General features: G+C 49.0%; 1 protein-coding gene across 1 annotated transcript in view; it reads right to left on the bottom strand.

The window, feature by feature from the left end:
* Positions 1-293: 293 nt before the first annotated feature.
* Slco2b1 (solute carrier organic anion transporter family member 2B1) overlaps positions 294-22,605 on the bottom strand; it is a 47,141-nt gene continuing 24,829 nt past the window's right edge. The window contains exons 8-14 of the mRNA XM_051192337.1: positions 13,391-13,484; positions 9,098-9,455; positions 6,961-7,126; positions 4,628-4,791; positions 3,357-3,421; positions 2,913-3,033; positions 294-2,018 (exon numbers count right to left, since the gene is read on the bottom strand). Coding sequence (XP_051048294.1) covers positions 1,880-2,018; positions 2,913-3,033; positions 3,357-3,421; positions 4,628-4,791; positions 6,961-7,126; positions 9,098-9,455; positions 13,391-13,484 — 1,107 coding nt within the window. The 3' untranslated portion in view covers positions 294-1,879. The remainder of the gene's footprint in view (positions 2,019-2,912; positions 3,034-3,356; positions 3,422-4,627; positions 4,792-6,960; positions 7,127-9,097; positions 9,456-13,390; positions 13,485-22,605) is intronic.

Consider the following 22,605-nt stretch of genomic DNA (forward strand, 5'->3'; position numbering starts at 1 on the left):
ATAGCCCCAAGCAAGTCACTTAACCTTTCTGAGGCAATTTCTCTTCTGTAAAATGTGAGTGACGATGGAGACAGGTGAGGATGGCCTCATGATTGTATTCCATTTTTGGAACCATTACTGGAGGAAATAAACCAGTCAAAGGAAAAATTAGACCAGAATATAAAAGAGGAAACAATACAAGATGCCAGAGTGAATAAACTTGGTGGGCTGAAATCTAAATAACTGGAAGCGACATGGCTGACGTAAACCTATAATGAAGTTTAGAAGGATAAATTTTTGTCTTGGAAGAGGCATTATGCAAAGACAAATTTAATAATAAACTGTGTGTACACAGCCAGGTTATTCCTGTACAACCCGGGGAGCGGGAAAAAAGACAGGATAAAAACCTGCTAACAGACTTGTCTTGGTGAAGACACTTCCAAATTCTTGGCACTGGTTAGTGTAGGCTCCGGTACTGGTTAAACAGGATAGAATAGCAACTAGGCTCTTCATCTTCTTTCTCCTCCTCCTTTTTCTCCTCTTCTTCCTCCTCTTCTCCTCTTTATTCCCTTTGGATTTTTTTTGGAGACACTCTCATGTAGCCCAGGTTAGACTCAAACTCACTATGTACCTGAGATGGCCTTGAACTCTTGATCTTGTCCCTTAGTGCTGGGTCACAGACGTGTGCCACCATACCTGGCAGGAGTGAGGGCTTCTATAGCTCCTTCTGCACAGGAGACAGGTGTCTTGTCCCTTAGCTAAGAGCTAGGAACACGGGGTAAGGACTGCTGCTAACTCCTTCTCCCCTCTTTGTGGTCACATGGGTGGGGCAGGTGGTATCAATAGCTTGGGCTAGTGAGCATATCAGGGCTTGCTCTTCTGCTGCCTGGAAGCAGCTAAGCCAGATAAGACTGGCCAGAAAGCCAGACCAGGCCTGACTTGGAAACTAACTGGAATTTCAGGGACTCCACTGTGCAAAAAAAAGCTCTTCTCTGCCCCTAGGCATCACACTGATCCAGGGATCTCAGTCTGATTTGGTTATCACAAAACCAGGTATTAGCTACAAAGCCCTGGGGGCATGGTCTAGGTTTCTGTTCCCCACAGCCCCTGGTCAAATGTGTAAGATCCTAACAACAGACATTTAGTAGGAGCAACTCCGAATATAAACTGGTCTCTGAAGTCACAAGACCTCCAAAAGAAAAAAATTAGATCTCCCTTTCCCCAATTGTGGCTCCCTGAACACAAAAACTGTGACACCCTGAGTCAGATAGCCCCTCTCCCGCCCCAGCTAAGGCTCCTGACCATATACCTCATCAAACATGGTGTCCTATTCCTTCCTGCTCTTGGGGTGTTCCTTAATCTCTGGACTCTGCCTCCAGGGGGCACCAAATAGACACTTCTTGAAGCCAGGCTGGACTAGGAGAGGAGTCCTTCACAGATGTGCACAGCTGGAGCCTGAGCCTGAGAGCTGGAATCCCCTCCTACCAAGGGTCTCCATGAGCAGCAGAGCTGGGTTGAGGCTCTGTGTGGAGTGCAGCACAGTCTAGTTGGCCTACCTTCCTATCCTAGAAGGGGCTGAGGGATGCCAGACAGTTCTTCCCCAGCAACAAAACTTAGTCCTAGGTTGGTCATATGGCTGTGGAAGGAACAAGGTTAACCTTCTTGCTTGAGAAATGATCAGTACAACAACTCCTTGGTTCCAAAGAGCAAGCAAAGCCAGAAGATTGTTCAAAGTCACTTCACAATTTAGTGGAGGAACCAGGATTGGAACATGGCACTTTTGACACCCATCTTGGGCAAAGGGCTCAGAAGATGTATGGCTATGGCTGCCACACCTGGCCAGGGGGGCTGGGGCTTTTGACCTCCTGGAATCCTTGGGTTTCTTCTCTGGTCCTGATGCTTACAGTTGCTCCTGTAGGTCAGAGCTCTTCACAGTGACGTCGATGCTGGCCTCTTTGTTCTGCTGCCTCAAGATGGCCAAAACTAAGGCAAAGCACACCAGGGATCCACTTTGGAAGAAGAACTGGAGGCCTATGAATCTGAGGGAAGAATGAGGGACCTTGAACTCAGGATCTGCGCTCTTCAGGGATTGGTTTTAGCTTCAGGGTGGGGATGGCAGAGTCACTAGATGTGGTGCAGTTAAGACACTGAGGCCTGGGCATGGGGGAAGCTGGGTAGGGTCTGGTGTGCAGGATGAGTCTAAACATCCCTCTTGCTTTGCCACTGACAGAAGTATGACACAGGCTAGGCCTCCCTACTTCACTCATGGAGGCCGTTGTTTGGCCAAGCCTCCCTAGACAGTCCCAGCTTTCAGGAACTGTGTTCTGTAGCTCAGAGATAGAGGTGACCATTCCCTTGGCTGGCCTTGGTTTGGTTGCAAGTTCTTCCACATCCACCCAGCCTATGATATCCACACCTGTGGGCTTCTCTGAGCTTCCCATTGTACAGATAGAAAGACTGAGCCCCAGAGGAGGGGCCAGGGCTCTTTCCCCTAGGATGCAGCTGTCTAATGGCTTAGAGGTGGCTCTGTCATAAGAGCCTGAGACCTCTTACTCTAGTTGACATTTTCCTCATGTATAATAAGGGGAGCTCTCTAGGTGTAGTAGCTCACCTGAGAAATCCCAGCACTCAAAATGCTGAAGCAGGAGGATTGCTATAATTTCAAGGCCAGTTTGACTGACCTAGTCAGTTCATGAACAGCCTGGGCATAAAATAACATCTGACCCAAAAAAACAAAACAAAAATCCAGAGTTCAGTAGCACATGCCTGCATTCCCAGTACTTGGGAGGCAGAGGCAGGAAGATTGGGGATTCAAGGCCAGCTTCAGTTATATTGGGAGTTCCAGACCAGGCATATGAGACCTCTCTTAGAGGTAGCTTCTGGTTTGCAGGGTGGGTGTGTCCTGACATGGGCCTTCCCACCCTGGTGCTTACCGGCTTCGGAGCAGGTCATGGTCATAGTAGCGGCAGACGGCTTGCCGCCCACAGCTCAGGGCCCAGTGCACACAGGTAGTATCGATGGCACTGCCGTGGATCACAGGGCTGGGCATCCAGGCTAAAGAAGGAGAGGCTCAGGGAACAGCAGAGGGTCACCATGCTCCAATCCCCCACCCTCAGAACATGCAAACCACAAGGGTGATAGGTCGCTTGGCTCAGGAGTCTTTGGCCTCCACCATCCTTTAGCATATATCTGAAGGAAGCCTCCATCAGGCTTGGTGTGACCAAGGCACAATGCTTCCAAACACATGGTCAGATCTTCTTACCCCACATGCCTGGGAGCCCTAAGATACCACTCATGCCTGTGTCTCCCAGGCCTGGCACACAGCAGACATCTGGATGCCCATCACTACCACCAAGGTTCCCAGGCAAGCTTCTTACCCAGTACTCTCAGGAGCATGAACTGCATTCCCACTGCCAGGATCTTATCTTCTTTCTTCACTCCCCTACCAAGAAAGACATGGATGTATGAGGACAGACCAAGACTCAGCCCCGGCACTGTGAAGCAGCAGGTTTCCATAGGTGGGTTCCACCCGCTATGTCAATCTCCCCTTCCAGGCTGAAGGTCAGGGGGTGTGGGAGGTTCAGGACATACACCTGTCACCCCTCAACCTACAGAGCCTAGTTCCCTGAATCTTAGTTCCACATACCAACTGTCAGGCTCACAGACACCACTGTAGTCACCTCCATCCCACAGCCCCACTGGATTCTCCACTTAGAGATCTGATCCTGGGACAGCTATGCACCAGATCCAGTTTTCCCAGCACTTTGGCCTGGGGTATTCAGCAGCAACTGGCTCCTAAACAGTGTTCACAGCTGGCACTTAGGGGGTGATTCCGGTAACTTAGGGATTCTACACTCAGCCCACTGAATCCCCGGAAGGCAGGCATGTCACTAGCCCTATTCTGCAGACAAGGGGTTTGACAGCTGTTGAGGTTAGAGCTAGGACTCAAGTCACACCAGCCTGCATGCTTAGCTCCCTGCAAGCATCTGCTCCCTCTACATTCTCTCTCACGCCAGCCTGCTTTATGAACTTTCTATCTTGTAATATTCTTTTCTTTCTTCTTTTCTCATTCTTTTGAGACAGGCCTTTTTGTGTAGCTCTGGCTATCCTAGAACTCACTCTGTAGACCAGGCAGACCTAAACTCACAGAGATCTGCCTACCTCTGCCTCTGGAATGCTGGGATGATTAAAGTCTTGAGCCACCACACTTGGAACCTAATATTCCTTTCCAATTTCCTAGACTGGGCCTTGAAGGGTGCACAGGACCAGCCCACAGGGATTAAGTTGGTTCCCTATGCATCCATCTGTGTCCCACCATTGAAAGAGGTTAGATCCACCTCTTCTCCCCCATGGGGTGCCCTCCTCAGGGAGCCAGGTCAGTGCCCGAGACCTCCCCTATCCTCAGACAAGGAAGCAGCTAGGCTATAAAACTAGCCCTGAATCCTGAACTTCTCTGAGTCTAGGCTCCTTGTCTGCAAGATGAAGAGAAAGCTTTATGTCCTTGGGCTGCCAGGAGAATGAAGACAGGACATAGAGGAGCTAGCTAGGACACTGGAGTGGCCTCATTCTTTCAACTCTTCCCTTGAATGTCCCATTCTGGCTGTGGTGAAAGGTTCCCTGGTATCCACCCTGTCCACCCTGTTCTCACCTTAGGATGAGCATGAAGGAAGGTGTGTAGGTAATGCCGGCCACTGCCACCCCCAGGCTGATCAGGAGAATGAAGGGCAGAATCAGGTGACTGCAAGCTGAATCACAGGAACCTGCAGGCACTGTGCCATCCCCTGCCACACAGCTGCAGTTGGTGTAGAAAACCTGGAGTAAGGAGCAGGAGGAGACGGACCTTCAGGAACCTCCAAGAGCAGCAGCTGGCCAAGGGCCTAGAGCCTGGGGAGCTCCCAAGTGTCAACAGCCAGTAGAACAGAGCTGGCTGGAGTCCAAGACTCTGTCCATTAGTTGATATGTGACCAATTGAGTCAAGCAAGGTGCCTGGAGGCAGACTGACTGGGCCACAGCTGTGAGGCAGAGGGACTGTCTCTAGCCCAGACCTGGTGTGTTTGATGGCAGCCTGGAGAAGCTCCAGCTGGCGATAAGCTAAGAAATGGTCTGGTCACCAGTGCCACTTTGGTGCCTGTAAGGAGCAAGGCTGGGAATTCTTTTCCTTTTCCCTTTCCTATTGGTCAAAGTGTCAATGTGTGTGTTTACTTACACGTGTGCATGCATGTGTGTCTATGTGTAGGCACCCATGGAGACCAGAAGAGGGTGTCAGATCCTCTAGGGAGGAATTACAGATGGTTGTAAACTGCTGGTCATAGATGCTGGGAACTGAACTCATGTCCCCTGCAAAGGCAATACACTTTTAACCATTGAGCCATCTTTGAAGCACCAGGTCAGACCTTCTTGACAGATGGATCACAGTTACCAAGGGCCTCCGTCAGGTGTGCAGGGATTGGTCCCATCAGTTCTCAGAGGTGGTACTGCTGGCTAGGGTACCTGGAACCCCTGGGCTTCCTACTTCTTACTACAGAAACCTTGGATAGTTCCCAGTATGAGAAGGGCGGAGATACCCTAGGCATTATCTAGGGGCCTTGGAAGGATCCAAGCTCAGTGGCTCCTGGGATAGACTGGATGAGCAAGCAGAAGGTCCTGTTGTCAGTATGTATGGGGAAAGAATTTTAAGGTGGAGTTATTTAGGAGATAGACTTAATGAGTGACGAGAAGTAAGATGGCAGAAGGAAGGACACTGGGATTGGATTGCTGGCTATCCAAGATGTCTGCCTGCTGCCATGCAGAGCTGATAGGCATGATCAGGCTGTACTGCCAGAACCCTAAGCCCTCATCACTTCATATAACTAAAAAGTGGCCTTTGGGCTCCAGTTACATGGCAAGTAACCCACTGGGCTGGAGACCCCTGGAGCCAGGTTGTGGAGAAACATGCCAACTCAGGGGACTGGCATGGTAGCCCCCACACTGCTTCTTTGCTTGGGAGGCCAGCGGGGATGGATACCACGGCTGGGCACTTTGCCTTTTAGATTCTTCCCCAGGCTTTCCTCATAGGCGACAATGTGCATGCGAAGTTCTCACAGATGTCTCCAGCCTTCCCCACAGTACTGGTTTTACTTTATAAGTCTGAGGTTCAGTCAGTGTCCACCTTTGCCCGTCTCACTCTGTCACCTATCTGAGTGAACCTCGCCTAGACCATCCCATCCCAGATCCCAGGTGTTTATGCTGAACCGAGGAGGTACACGTGGTGAGAGATAAACCTTGAGTGCTGATCCCCCTCCTCTACATGGCGCATCCAGACCTCCATCTTTGCATCCAGTGCAGGTTGGGCTGGGGGCCAGAGACCTGGATTCTAGACCCAGCTCTGGCATAAGGCTCTGGACACTGCCTGGCCCTTTCCTAGGCCTACATTTCCTAGCTGTACAATAGGCAGAATAAAAGTGTGTGCTTAACATCTCTTAGGCACTGTGGCTCTTTGCTTTCTTGTTAGTGAGCTCACCAAGGTAAGCCATTCAGTGCAGGGCCTGGGATCTAGAACATGCAGTGTGTGTTCTTCAAATCTCATGCTGTTGCCCCTGCCTAGTCCTTCCATCCCAAGTCCTTGTTTGCCTAATGACCCTGGAAGACTGTCACAGATGCTGTTTCTTTTGGAGCCCTCTGAGACTCTCCCAAGTGGGCTGTGTCACCCTCAACTCTTGTATGTACTGGAAAGGATCACTTCTGCCCACCTGCAACTTGAAATCCCTGTGGCTCATTTCCTTGAGTAGACCAGCAGCTGGGAGCCAGCTCTGGCTCTCCTACCCGGCCCCAGGCCCCAGGCCCCAGGCCCCAGGATAGTGACACCCACCAAAGCAGAGGAACAAGGCAATGACAGAGGGAAGAGAGAGTGAGTGGGGGGGGGGACACGGAATAACAGGCAGTACAGACTGGGGGAGGGAGGGTGGGTCCTGGAGGCAGAGGTTGGTGGGAAGTTGGCCTTACCTGGCTTTTGCCCAGAACTTCCTGGACCACATGACCTGTACAGCCTGCATGGCAGGGTGTGGTATACTCCACGTGGGCACTGGTGTCGCAAACAGGGTTAAAGTCATCCAATTGGCAGGAGCAGGGTTCTGCGCAGCCAGGAAACAGGCTTGGCCCTGGCTGGGCACTAAGAGAGAAAGCAAATGTGTTTGGCTGGGCTTTCTTCTCTCAGGGCCTCTCTGCAGCCTGGCTCCTACTCTGAGAGCAGTGGCCAGCGACTTCATCTGCAGCTCTTTTCCCAGAGAGAGACACTGCAACTCAGGGGACTTTCTAATGGGTGGAAGTGAGGAGGAGTCTGGGCCAGAGTCTGAGGCACGCCCTTCCAATCCTGGATTCTACATGTCTGGAAACTTCTGCAAATATCCTTGTGCTTGGATGGAATACAAGAGAAACTCCTCCCAGAAGCGAGTGTCAGATAAAGGGGCCATTCTCTCTATGAGCTGAATTACTTCCTTGTCTCAGAAAGTACAGCTGTGATGGGGCCCTGGCGAGAAAACCAACCAGCTGTGGGGCCTCCAACCTGTGGCTGCTTTCCTCTGGGGCCTTCATTTCTCTATTAGCTGGGCTGGGGCTCCCTCCTCTCTGTCACCCTTCTGAAATCTCACAACCTCTGTGTTCATTCTCCTGTTCTTCTCACAGTGTCACACACCGCCACCACAGGACCTACTCCAAGATCCTAGGTGTGCTCTTGCCCTAGCTGGAGAACTCAGAGGATGGACAGGAGCAGAAGCCCAAAGTCTGAAGGGGTGAGCTCTCCGGGGTCGGGGGCAAGAGGATGGCTTTGGAGCAGAGGCTATGACCTGGCTCCATGCTAGGAGGAAATGCAGCACCCTTGCCAGGTGACACTGTATCACCAGTAAAGTGGGTATAACAATAGAATTCATGATAGAGATAACTCGGAGACTCAATGGAACATAAGAGGGGCACTCGGAAAGCTTCAGTGAATTAGAACCAGAACCCATGAGTTAGCTTATAAGAACTTTGGTGAGACTATGAGTGGAATTCCATGTCAGAGCTGAGGGAGCAGAGGAGGAGTAGGAAGAAAACACAGGCAGGCAGCATGGTCTGAGACCAACTAAGCGAGCTAGTTCCTGTACAATTAGCATTGTGGACATCTGCCCAGAACCAAGGTCTCTTACACGCCAAGCAGGCTCCAGGCTTCCCTTGTATGTTTCATTGGGTCCCCATGAAATCTCTATAAGGGGTTCTGGCATTGTTCTATTGCCTTTTCTATTGATTTGTAAAATGATGGTAAATATCCACCGACTTTCATGAAATGTCAGTAGGAGGATCTGGTGCTTGCTCAGACTTGGGGTTTCCTGAGGGCCTGGCTACAGGCCTAGGACAGACTCTGCATATGGAAGGCCCCTACTCCAGAGAGCCTGGCTGTTTGGGAAAAGGCAGGGGGAAGGAGAAAGAAGGCAGAAAGCATTAAGGGTAGGGGCCTGGTGCCTTGGCTTCGATCTGAGTCTGCAGTCATGTCTAAGAGCCCAGGTGAGGGAACCTGGCACTTGAGTGAGGGAGGCTGTGCCAAGGAGAAAGAAGTTGGGGGATTCTAGCTGGGTACTAGGCCAAACTAAGCTTACAACAGCTTCCAGGGAAAAGGAGGTCATCATAGGAACAAGCAGAGTTTCTTAACATCTTCTGCCTCCTTGAGAAGGACTGCCCAGCTCCCTGCTCATCCTCTTTCTCCAAGGCACGCAGCTTGCCGCTTTAGGGCAGATGTAACTTCAGCTGGGAACAAAAACCTCCCTCAGGCTACACTAGGTCCTGCCTCCTGTGGGCAGCCTCTATCCCACTCTGCTGGCCCACAGGTTTTGACCTCCCTGGAAACGTCATCCCATCCCATAGGTGGCTGCACCGTGACTAAACCTCTGGCCCTTCCCAGGCCTTAGCTCCCCTGATGTTCCATCCATGCCTCTTCTATGGCATTTGATGTCATCCTATGACCACTGCTTGCTTATACCCAAGCCCAGGGAGGGGCATGCATAGAGCTTTGTAAGCATTGGGAGGAGACAGCGCTCCAGGGAAGGTGAGAGAGATGGGTGGCTCACTGACTACCCTCAGCGTGCACCTTCCCATGCACATGCCTACTTACCCTAGGTCCTGGGTGATGCCTGCAATATGATGAGTAGAGCAGCCAATGAAGAAGAGTGGCAAGGTGAGCAGCAGACACAACAGCAACGCCAGCAGGCAGAGGATGTTGCACTGCATGGGGCTCAGGTGGAGACGCTTGACTAAGACACCTCCTACCACGATGCCCACAATGGAGAAGGGGATAGCGAGGCAGCCAAGGAGCATGTTGGCAAAGGAGGCTGTGATGGAAAACTGGCGCTCCATGATCTTAGGCAGGAAGATAGCCATGCCTGCCACCATAGATGAGATGCACACCTGGGACAGGACTACCAGCAAGAAGATGGGATGGCGTAGCATCCGCAGCAGCACCGTGGGGAAGACTGTTGGAACAAGTGGGAAGGAGGTCAGCATGGGCAGCCAGCCACACCATCAATGTCTTTCCACCCCCCTTCTGTTCTTTTCTGCTTCTTCCATTACGTTCCACTTCATTCTAGTGTTTTAGTGAATCCCAGGCTATCCCGTTACACCTGATTCCTTTCCATTCTGCTCCGACTTTGAAATTCTCTTCATTTCTTCCAGTTCATCGAGTTACATGGGGGATTATTTAACATGTTTATTTCTGTTCAGTTCTGTTGCATTTGATATAGCCCTATTTCATGCCATCTCATTTGAGTCTATTGAATTATTCTCCCTTCTCCTTACTCCTACCAGGTCCTTTCCATCTTGTCCTATTCTTTCCATGCCAACCTGGACTTGGGTCCTCCCTTCTTTGTCCTCAACTCAGGTGCTCACCGCTTCTCTGCTGTCTCATAGCTAGTGTGTGTTTCCCCAAGAGCACTGTACCTAAGAGATTACACATTTTATTCATTTTATTTCAGAGTAGTAATTTTTACGGTATCGTTGCTTTATCACTAGAGCCCAGGACACACTAGTCATTTTGTAAATACTATTTAATGAATGGGGACCAGATCAAGCATCCCAATGCCTGAGGCAGAATCTCAGGCCTCCAGAGAAAGGGAACTCTGGGCAGCCCTGGGCCAGGAGGCTTCCTGAATGTAGGACATAGTTAGGACTGATAGAATGAGGGAACTTGGAGAGGAATTCCAGGTAGGACACCAGCCTGGAGACAGACAGTAGTCACTGTGTTTGGCATTGGAGACCTCACCAGGCTCTGGGTAGCTCCTGAATCCTGCCTTGGTGCCTTACTCAGGCTTCCCACCCTGAAAGTGCTAATGGCACCTCCTGGGTTCAGTGTCCTGGTGAGTAGGGTGTTTGGGGATGTCCCAGGACACTTTCTGTTCTGATGCATGGAGTTCTCCACTGTTGGACATAAGGTGTGTGGAAGAGGGAAAGATAAACCAGGGTGTGCTGGTGAGAGAGACAAAGCCATGAGGGTCATGTGAGGAGGCCTATTCCTGTCATACCAGAGCCTTTGCCCCTGTGTTACAGGAGGCACCTTCTATCTGTATCTGTCCTCAGAACATAGTCAAAGTAGCATGGTTGCTACCCTCATGGCCTAGGCCTGTTTCCTTCAGAGCCAGAAAGTAAAATCAGCCCAGGAGGGGTGCGTAGGGGCTAACACTGTGGAATGTGTTCTCCTTCAGGTCCCTAGTCCCCTCCCTCCAAATCGTATATTCAGCTAGCATTTGGAATGTGGTAGGTGGCCTCCAGGTAGCTGCTGCAGCCCCTGCCCTCTTCCCTTTCCTTTTTCTCTCTTCCTCCTCCTTTCCTCCTTCTCTCCTCCCTCCATGAGTTGCCCAGAGCATCTGAAGTTCCCTATGCACTGAGAGATGCTTAAATCATCTGGCCTTCACTGCTAGGTAGGCCCCCAGAGAGAGGCAAGGACACACGGTTTGTCCAGAGCCTGGCATTCATATACCCAAAGAGTCTGGAATGTTCTGGTGGGAAATCCCCTTCTCTCTCTCTCTCTCTCTCTCTCTCTCTCTCTCTCTCTCTCTCTCTCTCTCTCTCTCTCTCTCTCCAAACCCTGCCTCATCTCAGAAAGACTGCCAAATGATGACCCCTCCCCCAGAGCTGCTCAAGACCACTCCCACAGGGTATTTAAACTGTCCCTCAGAAAACAGACTCATAGCTTTCTGGTCTCTCTTTCCCTACTCCTCTGGGGAGGGGGGGGGCAATAGCTGGAAAATCATCTAGAAGTATTGTGTCCATTAAACATGGGCTTTTTTCTAATTTGGTTTGATTGGGTCTGATTTGGATTGCTGCATCATTGGAGAGGCTTATCAGGGTGCAGAAACTTTTCACAGGATATCTCTTGCTCTCCTCACTTCTTGCACAGAACCAGTCTCCCTTATGCCCCTCCCACTCTGTTCCTGTTCTTTCCAGCTGCCTGGCTCTGGAGGATCCTCCCTCCATTCTGCTGTACTGTCAAGGCAGTGGACTGTAAGCCCATCCCCCATCTCTCCTCCGCAGCCATGGCCTTCACAAGGGATGGAAAATTCCTGGAGGGCAGGGCCATGCCTTTCCCTAAGCTACCTGAAGGGGAATTCTAGGGGTATGTCTCCTGCTCAGAGACTCAACCTCCTCTTAAGACAGGGCTTCCCTCACTCAGCACAAGGTCTCCACAGCAGACATGCCAGGACCTCCCTCAACTCAGTAATGTCTGTTTCCCTCACCAGCATTGCTCACAGGCCAAGCACTGACCTTAAACAGAACGAGTGTGCCCTCAGCTTAGTGCTGTTCTCTCCCTCAGAAACCTCCCTCTCCTGGACCATATCATACCCACCAGGCAAGGCCCTCCTTTAGCATCCTGGTCAGGTCTCCCACCGGACAGCTTCCCCCTCCATTTACAGACTGTAAGAGAATGTGTCTCCCCATCACATAACTTCCCCAGCCAGGGACTGTCTTCTCTATGATTGCAGGTGGTCAAAGCCAGGCCCTGGAGTCAGAATGGCCCTTGTAGAGCCTTGCTGTCCAGAGGCCAAGTTGGCTAGCTAGCCACAGGGCCTACAGATAGGCTCATCTCCAGCTCCTATAAGCTCCTCTAGAAGCTGAATGGTCCAGAGATGAACTGACCCAGACCACTGATGCTAAGATTTAACTTGCATAGCCAGGCCCATCCAGCTGCTCTCGGGGCTAGAGGCAGAGCAGTGATTAATCTGTTCTTCTGTGGTATAGCATGCTCAGACCTTCCAGCAGTCGGAGGTGTTGAGATCAGCAGTGCAGGCCACTGCCTCCAGGCCCAGCCCCAGCCCCATTCAGACAGTCCATCTCCAGATAACCCAACATCAAATCTTAGAAAACTGGCAAAGATTTGAATCCAATTTTCCTGCTCTAAATGTCTTTGGTGAAAGGTGGTAACACCTTCCGAAACCACAGTAGATCCACAAGCATGGATAAGAACAGCAAGGTAGGTGTGCTCCTAGGACAGATCATACCTTACATAGGCAGTTAAAAAAAAATAGTAGACAAGGCTATCTGTCCATGCCTCATCCTACTTGACAGTCATACCAACCATTGAGAAAGGCAAAGCAAATTTACCAACCTCATCTTTACATGAGGAAACTCAGGTTAGAGACAGAAAAGAGCCCCACTAGACTGTGCCCTGACCAGTGTCTGGCAGACCTTACATCAGGGCCTTTTGACGTGCCTGGCACACAGCAGGCACTCAATCAATGTCCACAGGATTGAGTTCTTTAGAAAATGCTGCCTGGTCCCACTGTGAGCTCTGGTGACTGACTGATTGATTTTCTTGTGTCAGGATCAGGGTAGCATGAAGTGTCTGTCAGTGAGTCTATTTCTTACTGTACTGAGAAATTGTTCTGGGAATCCAAGGACCACAGAGAAGCAAGGACAAAGAACCAGGTCCTTGGCTTTCTACCCATGGGATTTAATGAGCTTGGCGATTTACTGAGCATTTACTCGAGGCTTCCTGCTTGCAGGCTTAGAGGAAAGTGGGTGAAGGACAGAGCTTTGACCTCCAGGAGCTCTCTGCTTATGGCAGAGGATGAACAAAGACAAGGCAGAACTAAGACAGAAGCCCCAAGGATGCTAAGAGCCCAGAGGATGATGGCATGTAGCCTTGTTACTACTGGTGGGAGCCAGGCACATGCAGGGGACAGAAGGGCTCTTGAACACGACCAACAGGGACAAGAAAGATTGTGATGGACATAAGTAAGAGAAGATGTTTCTAGCAGAGAGGTATATATGACCAAACTTACCAGGAGTGTCTGGGCTTGTGAAAGACCCATAGATGCAGATTAAATAATAAAGAATAGCTTTAAGGGACTGTGTTCAGGATAATCTCAAAGGCAGCTTTTATTTCCCCCCTCCATTTTCTTCTGGGCTCACTTACCTTTGATAAACTGGACTACAGTCAGGTCTGGGGCAATCTGGGCCAATCCAGTTTCTTTCTTTAAGGGTTCATGCTGAGAGGAAAGCTCTTCACCCTAGGAAGACACATAGTCAGGCCCAGTCAGCTGGATGTAAGAGATCCATTCAGGGATGGCAGGGGGATAGGCAAGGGAGCTTTGGTCCCTCATCAGGAGCACAGGCCACCATTTTTCCTTTGGTTCTCAACTCTTTAAGTACTCAGTAAGAAGACTTGAAAGACTGAATGAAACTCTTGTGGTTAATCTGTAACACGTCACCGTAACATGATAAATTAAACACAGTGCTGGTGACAATCATAGCCACAAACTATCATCAGTCCTAACATCTCTACATATTTAGTACTATCTTCATAACCAGTTAGATGACCAATTCATGATATTATCATAATATTATCACCGCCTCTGCCCTAGCCACAGGATATCTCTGCCATTATCATTGTTACCTGTACCTTCAAAATCACTGCCAACATTGTGATTATAATATCGTCACCCTTGTCTTTAATTACCTTCATCAGCGTCAATGTCACCAACCTCATCTCTATCACCAAATGACTAATGTTATCAAAAGGGACATCTCAATTCACAGTCCTATCATCACTGCAGCCACCAATAACACTTTCCTTATTGACATCACTATCAATGTCACTGACACTATGTGATGACTAATTTTGGTTATCAACTTGATACACATAGGAAATGTCTCCATCTGATTGCCCATGGGCATGTCTGTGGGTCATTTTCTTGAGTGCCAATTGATGTAGGAGGGACCAGTCCACAGTGGGCAGGATTATTACTAAGCTAGTAGGCCTGGGCTGCAATAAGAAAGTTAAATAAGAGCCTGGAAGAAAACTCCATGAGTAGCTTTCCTCCATGAGATCTACTTTAAGAAGTTCCCCAGATGGAACAGCCCTCCCCGAGTTTCTGCTCTGACTTATCCAGCTTGGACTGTAACCCATAAGATGAAATAAACCCTTTCCTTTCCAAGTTGCTTTTGTCTGAGGGGTTTATCACAGCAACAGGAAATTAAGTTGGAACATTCCACCAAGGTTATCTATCTCATTACTGCTATCTATCATCAGTGTCACCATCATCCTTCACAACTCAGATCACCTAACATGATAAGCATCCTATGGTCCCTGTGGTCTGATGTCATTACACTTTTCTATACAGCCTGAAGTCAGAGTCAGCAGTGTCAGGGGAGAAGATTTTGGCTTGGTGTAGGGAGAAGCCAGTTCTCTGGAACAAGTTTGTGGGTAGAGAGAGTAGGTTAGTAGGTTGAGTTTTTCAGTGGTTGAGATAGACACCTCTTTCTCAACCCATTTATCCTTTTTTTTTCTTTTTGAGACAGGGTCTTTATCTTAGTTAGGGTTTCTATTGCTGTGATGAAACACCATGACCAAAAAGCAAGTTGGGGAGGAAAGGATATATTTGGTTTACACTTCCACAGTACCATTCATCACTCCAGGACAGGGACCTGGAGGCAGGAGCTGGTTCAGAGGCCTTGGAGGGGAGTTGCTTACTGGCTTGCTTCCACTGGCTTGCTCAGCCTGATTTCTAATAGAACACAGGACCACCAGCTCAATGATGGAAACCCAATGGGCTGGGGACTTCCCTTAAATCACCAATTAAGGAAATGCCTTACAGCTGAAATTTATGGAGGCATGTTCTCAATTGAGATTCCCTCCTTTCAGATAACTCTAGCTCATGTCAAGTTGACATAAGACTAGCCAGCACAGCCTTACCATGTAACCCTGACTGGCTTGGAACTCACTTGTATACCAGCTGACTTCAAAATGTGAGGAAGTGATCCTCTGGCCACTGCTCCTGGGTGCTAAGATTTTAGGCATAAGCCTCTGTGCCTCAGCTTCACATCTCATATTTTAAGAGAGTGCCATGCTTATATTCCTGTTTCAGAACCAGTGGGCCACCTGGATCATAGACCCACTGTCCAAGCTCCCCCTGCCTTGCCCTGCCCTGGCTGCCAAAGCCTGGCCGGTCTCTGCAGGCAATTCACTCAAATATTAATCTAGCCATGCCATCTCCCTTGGGCTTTGCCTTTCCATCTTCTTACATCTTCGCTGGGTGCAGCTTTGGGTTTCCTGGCCTGGGTCTGGGGAGGGGTGGCAGCAGGGCAGAAAGCACTAATGGGTTTTGTCATTCAGTGATGAAGAACAGAAATGAGACTGCGGCAGGAAATGAGTATGAGGCAGACAACAAGCAGTCTTTAGCCTCTGTTAGTAGCAGGGAGCCATGTACCTCAGAGAGGCAGTGTTCCCAAACTCCCCACTATACCAGGATGCTTCTGTTCCAAGCATGCCAAGGGGAACCATATGGCCAGGGTGGTAGGTGGGCAATGCTATAATGACCGGGGTTGACTGATGTTTGTCCTTGTGGGTAGAGCTGGGGCCTCTGTGGTGAGTGGTCACAGTGTAAGATCTACGGATTTGCTTTGCCTTGGTGGGGTGGCCCTGAGAGAGAATAGGGTTGGCTTTCTGGATGATCTGGGAGCCTAGGAATTCAGAATAGAAATTAAATCTATTTTTTATAGAAAGGAAATAAATATATATTTTACAAACACTTAGGTCTGAGTCAAAACTGTTCAGGGTCTGTGTTGTTTCCTGGTGGACAGGGTTCTGTATAAGCAGGCTTTGTGTTTATCTCATTCTCTCTTCGAACTGTGCTGTTCATTACAGGGACCTGAAGCAAAATCCTATCTGATAAATCTCCACTGAAAGAACTGGAGATGGCTTGCACCAGCTGCTCTTGGAAGAAAAAATAAGAACAGCGAGAGGAGATGCTGTGACACTCAGAGGCAGTCCTCAGACTGAGATAGTTCAGAGTCCAGCAGTGAATTATGGAGCTCCCCAAGGGCTAGCAGAACTGAGTTAGATGCCAGAAGATGCTAGACCTTGGGTGTATGAACTTGTTCTCTCCACCTTGAAACCTGCAAAGAGAGGGGGGTGGGGAGTCTTCTGCTTTCAAGAATAGGCATCACAAAGCTACAAAGTAGTACAATTAAGACCCAAGGTTTTGTGGTGGGTTGCATTTATCACTATCCTGGATTATAGTAGCCCCTGGGCTATAGGTTGAGCATGCCTGCTACAGACACATTATCTAATATAGCAGTCACCAGTCACATGTGGTGATTAAACACTTAAAATATGGCTAGTCCAACTAAAATATGTCACAAGCATAAACTATATATATTGCATTTTCAAGTTATAGGAATAAACTTTTTATATTATTATATCCCCAAATTGGAATATTTCAGGAATAGTGGAATGCGTGTATGTATGTGTTTGTATTTTTTGAGACAGTTCTCATGTGGTCCAGGTTGACTGAAGGTGACCTTGAACTCCTTTTAAAACAGAATCTCACCGTGTAACTCAGGATAACCTAGAGCTTACCATGCTCTTACCTCAACTCCCAGAGTGCTGGGACAACAGCCATGAACTATCACATACAGCTGATTTCAAAGTCCCAATCCTCTTGCCTCAACATTTCAAGTGCTGGTATTACAAGCCTGTGACATCATGCCCAGTTTAAATTTATGAGAGACATTAATACCACATACACAACTCGTCTTATAGCCTCTTTTGAACACACTGCCATGGAGAGGTCTTGGAGGCCTCCGTGGTCACATCACGGAGAATGGTGTGGCCAGGAAAGCTGAGGGAAAGATGCCAGGAGTAGAAGAAAGTAGGAGAAGTCAGATGGCACAGACTGACATCTTCTCTGTATTTATCACCAGGGAGGAGCAGGCTCACCCTTGAGAGCAGGGAGAGTCTTGTAAGCTTTGTGCCTGGGTCACAGTGTCACCTGCCCTTTGCATGTACATTCCTGTCAGGTTGGCTGTACTTTGCTGTCTGTCCTGTCACTTCAGTTCAGGTACTGTCTGTCTGATGCTGATGTTTTTATTGCACTCATTTGGTGAGTGGGAAATGCCACCAAAGAGATATGGTAGAGCAGGCCATCAAACTCAGGTTCTCTGGTACCTGCCGGTACATGTTGTTACAAAGGGGATGGAGTTTGGGGATGGAAGAGGAGAGACAGATCTGCAGGGACATGGGGGTCGGGGTGTCCCTCCTCTTGTGACATGGAGTAGGGGTTGCATGATCAGAGAGCAGTGTGGATGGGAAGGAGAGGTGACAGAGCAGGGAACAGGATGACTTGAGCCATGGAGGGGGATGGAGCCTGCACTGGGGCAGACCCTGGGCACCACTGAAACCTGACTACATCCAGCATTCCCTGGAGCAGCAACTGGGGACAAGTGACAGACTGGAGCCATACCTTGGAGGTCTATGACCAGATTAAGGGATAGAGACTCTATTCTGGGGGTGTCAGGAGCCTCCAGTGCCCCCAGATTCATACGCCCTATGTGTTCAATTTGTTTCTATCTTTTCAAATATCATCTGTTTTGAGGACCGCTGACTAATAGTGGGTTCTTCAGACAGGAAACACTGTGCTGCTCAAAGCAAGGCTTGGGGTGACCCATCTGGCCTGCGGTTTGCCCAGGTCAGCAAGCCTGGTAGGACTTCCTCTCTTGGGGTTTTAGTGCTGACAGCTGCAAGCCTACAGGACATGCATTCTGTGGAACAGGACTTGCTGTGGGCCTCTAGCCATCCTGAAGCTATCTTTAGGGACAGCTGAGGTCCTAGAAGGCTTCATCCTGGGGGTAGGTCCCAGCCAGTCTCATGGAGTCAGAGCTGGGCTGCCAGCTCTCAGTACCTATCTTGTGTCATCACAGAAAGTAGTCACAGGCACTGGCTCTGAGAGCTGGTGACCCTCTAAGGGGGCGCGGCAGAGCACCAGGGCATCTTGGCCTTTGGCTTCTTCTGTTAAGACTGAAGCAGGTCATCAGAAGCTCTGAGTCCACTAAGGCTCACTTATCCTCCCGGAGTTGATCCCTGCACTTATGTATGGTACTCTCTCGTTACACGGACCCTTTGTTCATGTTTAAGTTTCTGCCACTCTTTCATCTTGATTTATTGATTTGTTGAGGATGGGCATGGGGATAGGTTTTCCTGGAACTGAATCTCGGTGGCATTTACAAGCCATGTGACTATGCTATTTACTCTCTGCAACTTAAGTCCCTCAGGGGTGAATAGAACATCCCAGCTGTATCTGCAATACAGGCAGGCAGTAAGGATTAAATGAATAATACACACATAGAACCCAGCAGAGTGACACGAAGAACATAAACGCTAGCTCAATCCCTACTATTTTACTTAGTACTAGCACCAGGCCTGGGTGCTCTCTCAAAAATTCTCTCCAGGATATAATGAAGGAAGAATTTGGAGAGCAAATAAACACAGTGGTCAATGGCCTTACCCCAGTCAGAGGGACTGATAAAAAGAAGACAAAAGGCAGCAAACACTGTTGAGGCTGTGGAAGAAAAACCCTCACACACTACTGGTGGGAATGGGAATTAGTGTAAGCCAAAGAGAGTGCAAGTGCCTCACAAAACCTAAAAAGAGGACCAGGGGTGTAGCTCAGTTAGTACAGTGCTTGCAGAGCATTCATGAAGTCTTGGGTTCAAACCCCACTACCACATAAACTGGGTGTGGTGGGTGGCCTGTGCCTGTTTTTCCAGTACATGGCAAGGGAAGGTAGGAGGATCAGGAGTTCATTATCCTCTTTGGCTACATAATGAGCCTGGAATACACAGGGCCCTGTCTCGAAAAGAAAAGAAAAGGTGAAAATAGAGCTGGGGATCCATCTGAGTGGTAGAGTACTTGCCTAGCATGCATACATCCTAGGCTGGGTCCCTAAAGTAAATAGGCAGGTGAATCAACAATGTCTAGTGTTAGAGAAAGCTGCATGCCCACCTTCATTGAAGCACTATTCACAATTGTTGAGTCTAATGTCAATAAGTGCATTAGTGTCTGTTAGCAGGTGAATGGAGGAAGACCATGTGAAACTAATTTTTAACAAGAAACAACATTCTCTCATCTGTCAGGATGTGTAGTACATTATGTTACGTGTAAGAAGCTAGCCCCAAACAGATATTTGTAGATGAAGTCTAAGGAATTGGAATTCTGGAACTCTGAGAAGGGAGGGTGCAGGGGTGGTTCTCAGGGACTGCCAAGGACTAGGGAGGAGTGGCTGCAGAGGGCACTGTTGTTGTTGTTGTTGCTGTTATGTGTGTGTGTGTGTGTGGCTGTCTGTCTGTCTGTCTGCCTGCCTGTCTGTTTTGAGACAGAGTCTCACTGTGTAGCCCAGTAAAGATTGGACCTCACTATGTTGCCCAGGTGGCCTTAAATTTATGGCCATTTTCCTGTCTCAGCCTCCAAAATGCTTGGATTACAATCATGAGATGCTACAACTGGTTCCACCTCTTCTTTAGCCTCAGTCTTCTTCTCTTTCAGCTGTTTCTTAGCAACACAAACCTTTATCCAATTTGAAATCCCATCGTGATGTCTGATAAAGGCTGTAACACCTCAGTGGCTTAACACTTGCTTAGCGTGCCTGAGACCAGACGCCAGCATTGGGCAAACAGAAACAAATACACTGCTATAAAGCACTAAAGTGAGATTGTGTGTGGGACAGAGAGGGAGAGATGGAGAGAGAGAGAGAGACAGAGAGAAAGAGATCGGGAGAGGTCATCTTTCTTCATTCTCTCTATGGTGTCATCCTTGGTGTTGTAAGGGATACAGTTTGAAGTTCATTCAAGTACACCCGAAAGGAACTCTAGCTCTGATATGAGGAAAGGGAGACTCCCCTTTGACCATTTGGGCCAGAAACTGGCCTCATATAGACAGACACAGGGCTACCACATGCTGGATCCCCCAGGGTCCCTCCTCTTATGACACAGAGTAGGGGTTACATGATCACTCGGGCCTTGGGGCTCAAAGGGACCCTAAGGATGGAGTCTCAGCCCTTCATTGCCAGGATGGAAGGGAGACACAAAGGACTTCAAGGCTTGTAGAGAGGAATCTAGAACAGGACCTACAAGGGGGAGGCACAGGTGGCAAGGAAGGCCAGTGTCACCTTGTACTCTAAGAGGCTACAGCAGGAACCCAAAAGTCCCAGGAGGAATATGAGTGATCCTAGTAGGCTAGCCCTAAGTTTTGGTTTTTGAGAAATTCCTACTTCATGTTTCTGCCCTTATCCTTGGCTATCATCCCATAGAAGTACATTGAGGTTAATGACTGAGACAGACAACCAGTGTCATGGACTCATTGCCTCTTAGCCACTTAAACATGTGGATTTTGGCCAGGGGTAGTGGTGCATATCTAATACCAGCATTCATTGGGATTAAAGATGTACACCACTCTCTATGATTTTTAGGTCAGCCTGGTCTATGTGGTAAGCTCTAGGCTAACCAGCACTACACTGTGAGACCCTATCTCAGAAAGAGACAGGGAGAAGGACAGAGGAAGAACGGGACAAAGATAGAGAAGTGGAGACAGAGAAGTGGATTTTGGGACTCAAAGACTGTCAGACATCTATTCTCAGAATATAGGGTCTGGGGAGTTAGCTTAGTGGAGTGAGTGTTTGCTATGCAAATGTGAGAACCTTGGTTTGATGCTCAGGATTCATGTAAAAATGTTGGATGCAGTGGCACACACTTGTAGCCCTGGCACAGAGGAGGTGGAGATAGGTAGCTACCTAGGGCTCTCTGGGCTGGTCCCCTACCCACGGAGGTCCTGTCTCAAACTCAAACACTAGGGGAAGACACCCTAGAAGGCTATCCTCAGGTCTATACAGGCATGCACATACATATGTACCTACATTTGCACATAAACACACACACACACGTATGTGTAACACAAGTATGCACTAGTGCACACACATGCTTGCACGGGTACACACAGATGCACATAACACACACACACACACACACAGTTATTTTGTTTTAGAAGACAAGTGCTTGAAAATCCCCAGCTATTAGAAATTAGAACTTTATCTGGTTGTGGTAGCTCACACTTCTCAGTTCAGCACTTGGGAAGGTGAGGCAGAAGGGTCACCATGAGTTTGAGATCAACCCAGGCTACACAGGAAGTTGTAGGTTAGCCAGATTGAGGTCCAAGTGTCTAAAAAATAAGACCCCAACCAGTCAACAACAAACACAAAACCCAGAGCACTAAGACTATAGCTGTAGGATTCTAAACTCAGAATTTTTGTAGGAATAACACACAAATGTCTTGGGAATATTACCCAATAGAAGGCCTTGGCACTCAATGGCACTTAGAGTCTGGGCATGGCCAGGGTCCTTGATGTAAGAGGCAAGAGGCCTGCCAGGAAAGGAAGCAGGTGGCCAGGCCCCTTCCCAGTTCCCGGCTCAGCCCCAAACACAGGTTCTCTGAGGGATCTATGAACACTGGAGAGTGCTGTGAATACAGACACTACTACCCAAGGGGAAATGCATCCAGAAATCTGTCAGAGAGCCCTTACGAGGCATTTTTGTTCCAAAAGACCCTGCCGAGCCCTCATCCCTGAGCTGTCATACGGGCACCCATCTCCCTGCACCTGGTCTTCCTCTACTTCTCAGTGCAGTTGTATGGGTGTCACAACCCAGTGACACGGAGCCAGTTAGAGGACATAGCCTCAGTCTGTAGATCTGACAATTATTGTCAAATCTGCTGCCCACCTATTAGACATAGGCTAGATCCTCTCATGATCAGACAAGCTTTGGCTTACATACCACAATCTCTTGGTTACCTTTAATGTTTGCATTTACAAGGGAGCTTCTGAACCCTAAGTCTAGGAGAAGAAGCTTGCAAAGCTTTCCCAAACACTAGCTTTGACTGTTTCCTTCTTACCCATCCCCCTCCCTGCAGGAGAGACACACAGACACAAGCAGGAACTATGGGCCACTCTCACCCAGTGGGACCCCTTCTCCTCCTCCAGGTTATTCACTAGTGACCCTAAAGAGCCAGGTCAGCCACTCTTACTGCAAGCAGCCTGGCCAGCCCTGGCAGCCTCAAGGAGGTGGAGGCAGAGGATCGATTCCTCCTGCATCAATATTTATTGCACAAGAGCTGCTGGAAACAGATCACCATGTTCTCAGCCTTCAACCTTTTCTTAAGACCTCTCAGCTCCTCGCCTCCCAGAACCCCACGAGCTGACAGGGTAGATGCAGCCAGCCAGCCAGGCACACAATCAGGACCAGCGTCACAGGCTTCATGGCACAGAGCTCTCTAAGCCTACTCTAGGGACCTCAGCTGCTGGAACT

Source organism: Phodopus roborovskii, unplaced genomic scaffold (genome assembly GCF_943737965.1).
Source record: "Phodopus roborovskii unplaced genomic scaffold, PHOROB, whole genome shotgun sequence".
In the NCBI taxonomy this organism is placed as follows: domain Eukaryota; kingdom Metazoa; phylum Chordata; class Mammalia; order Rodentia; family Cricetidae; genus Phodopus; species Phodopus roborovskii.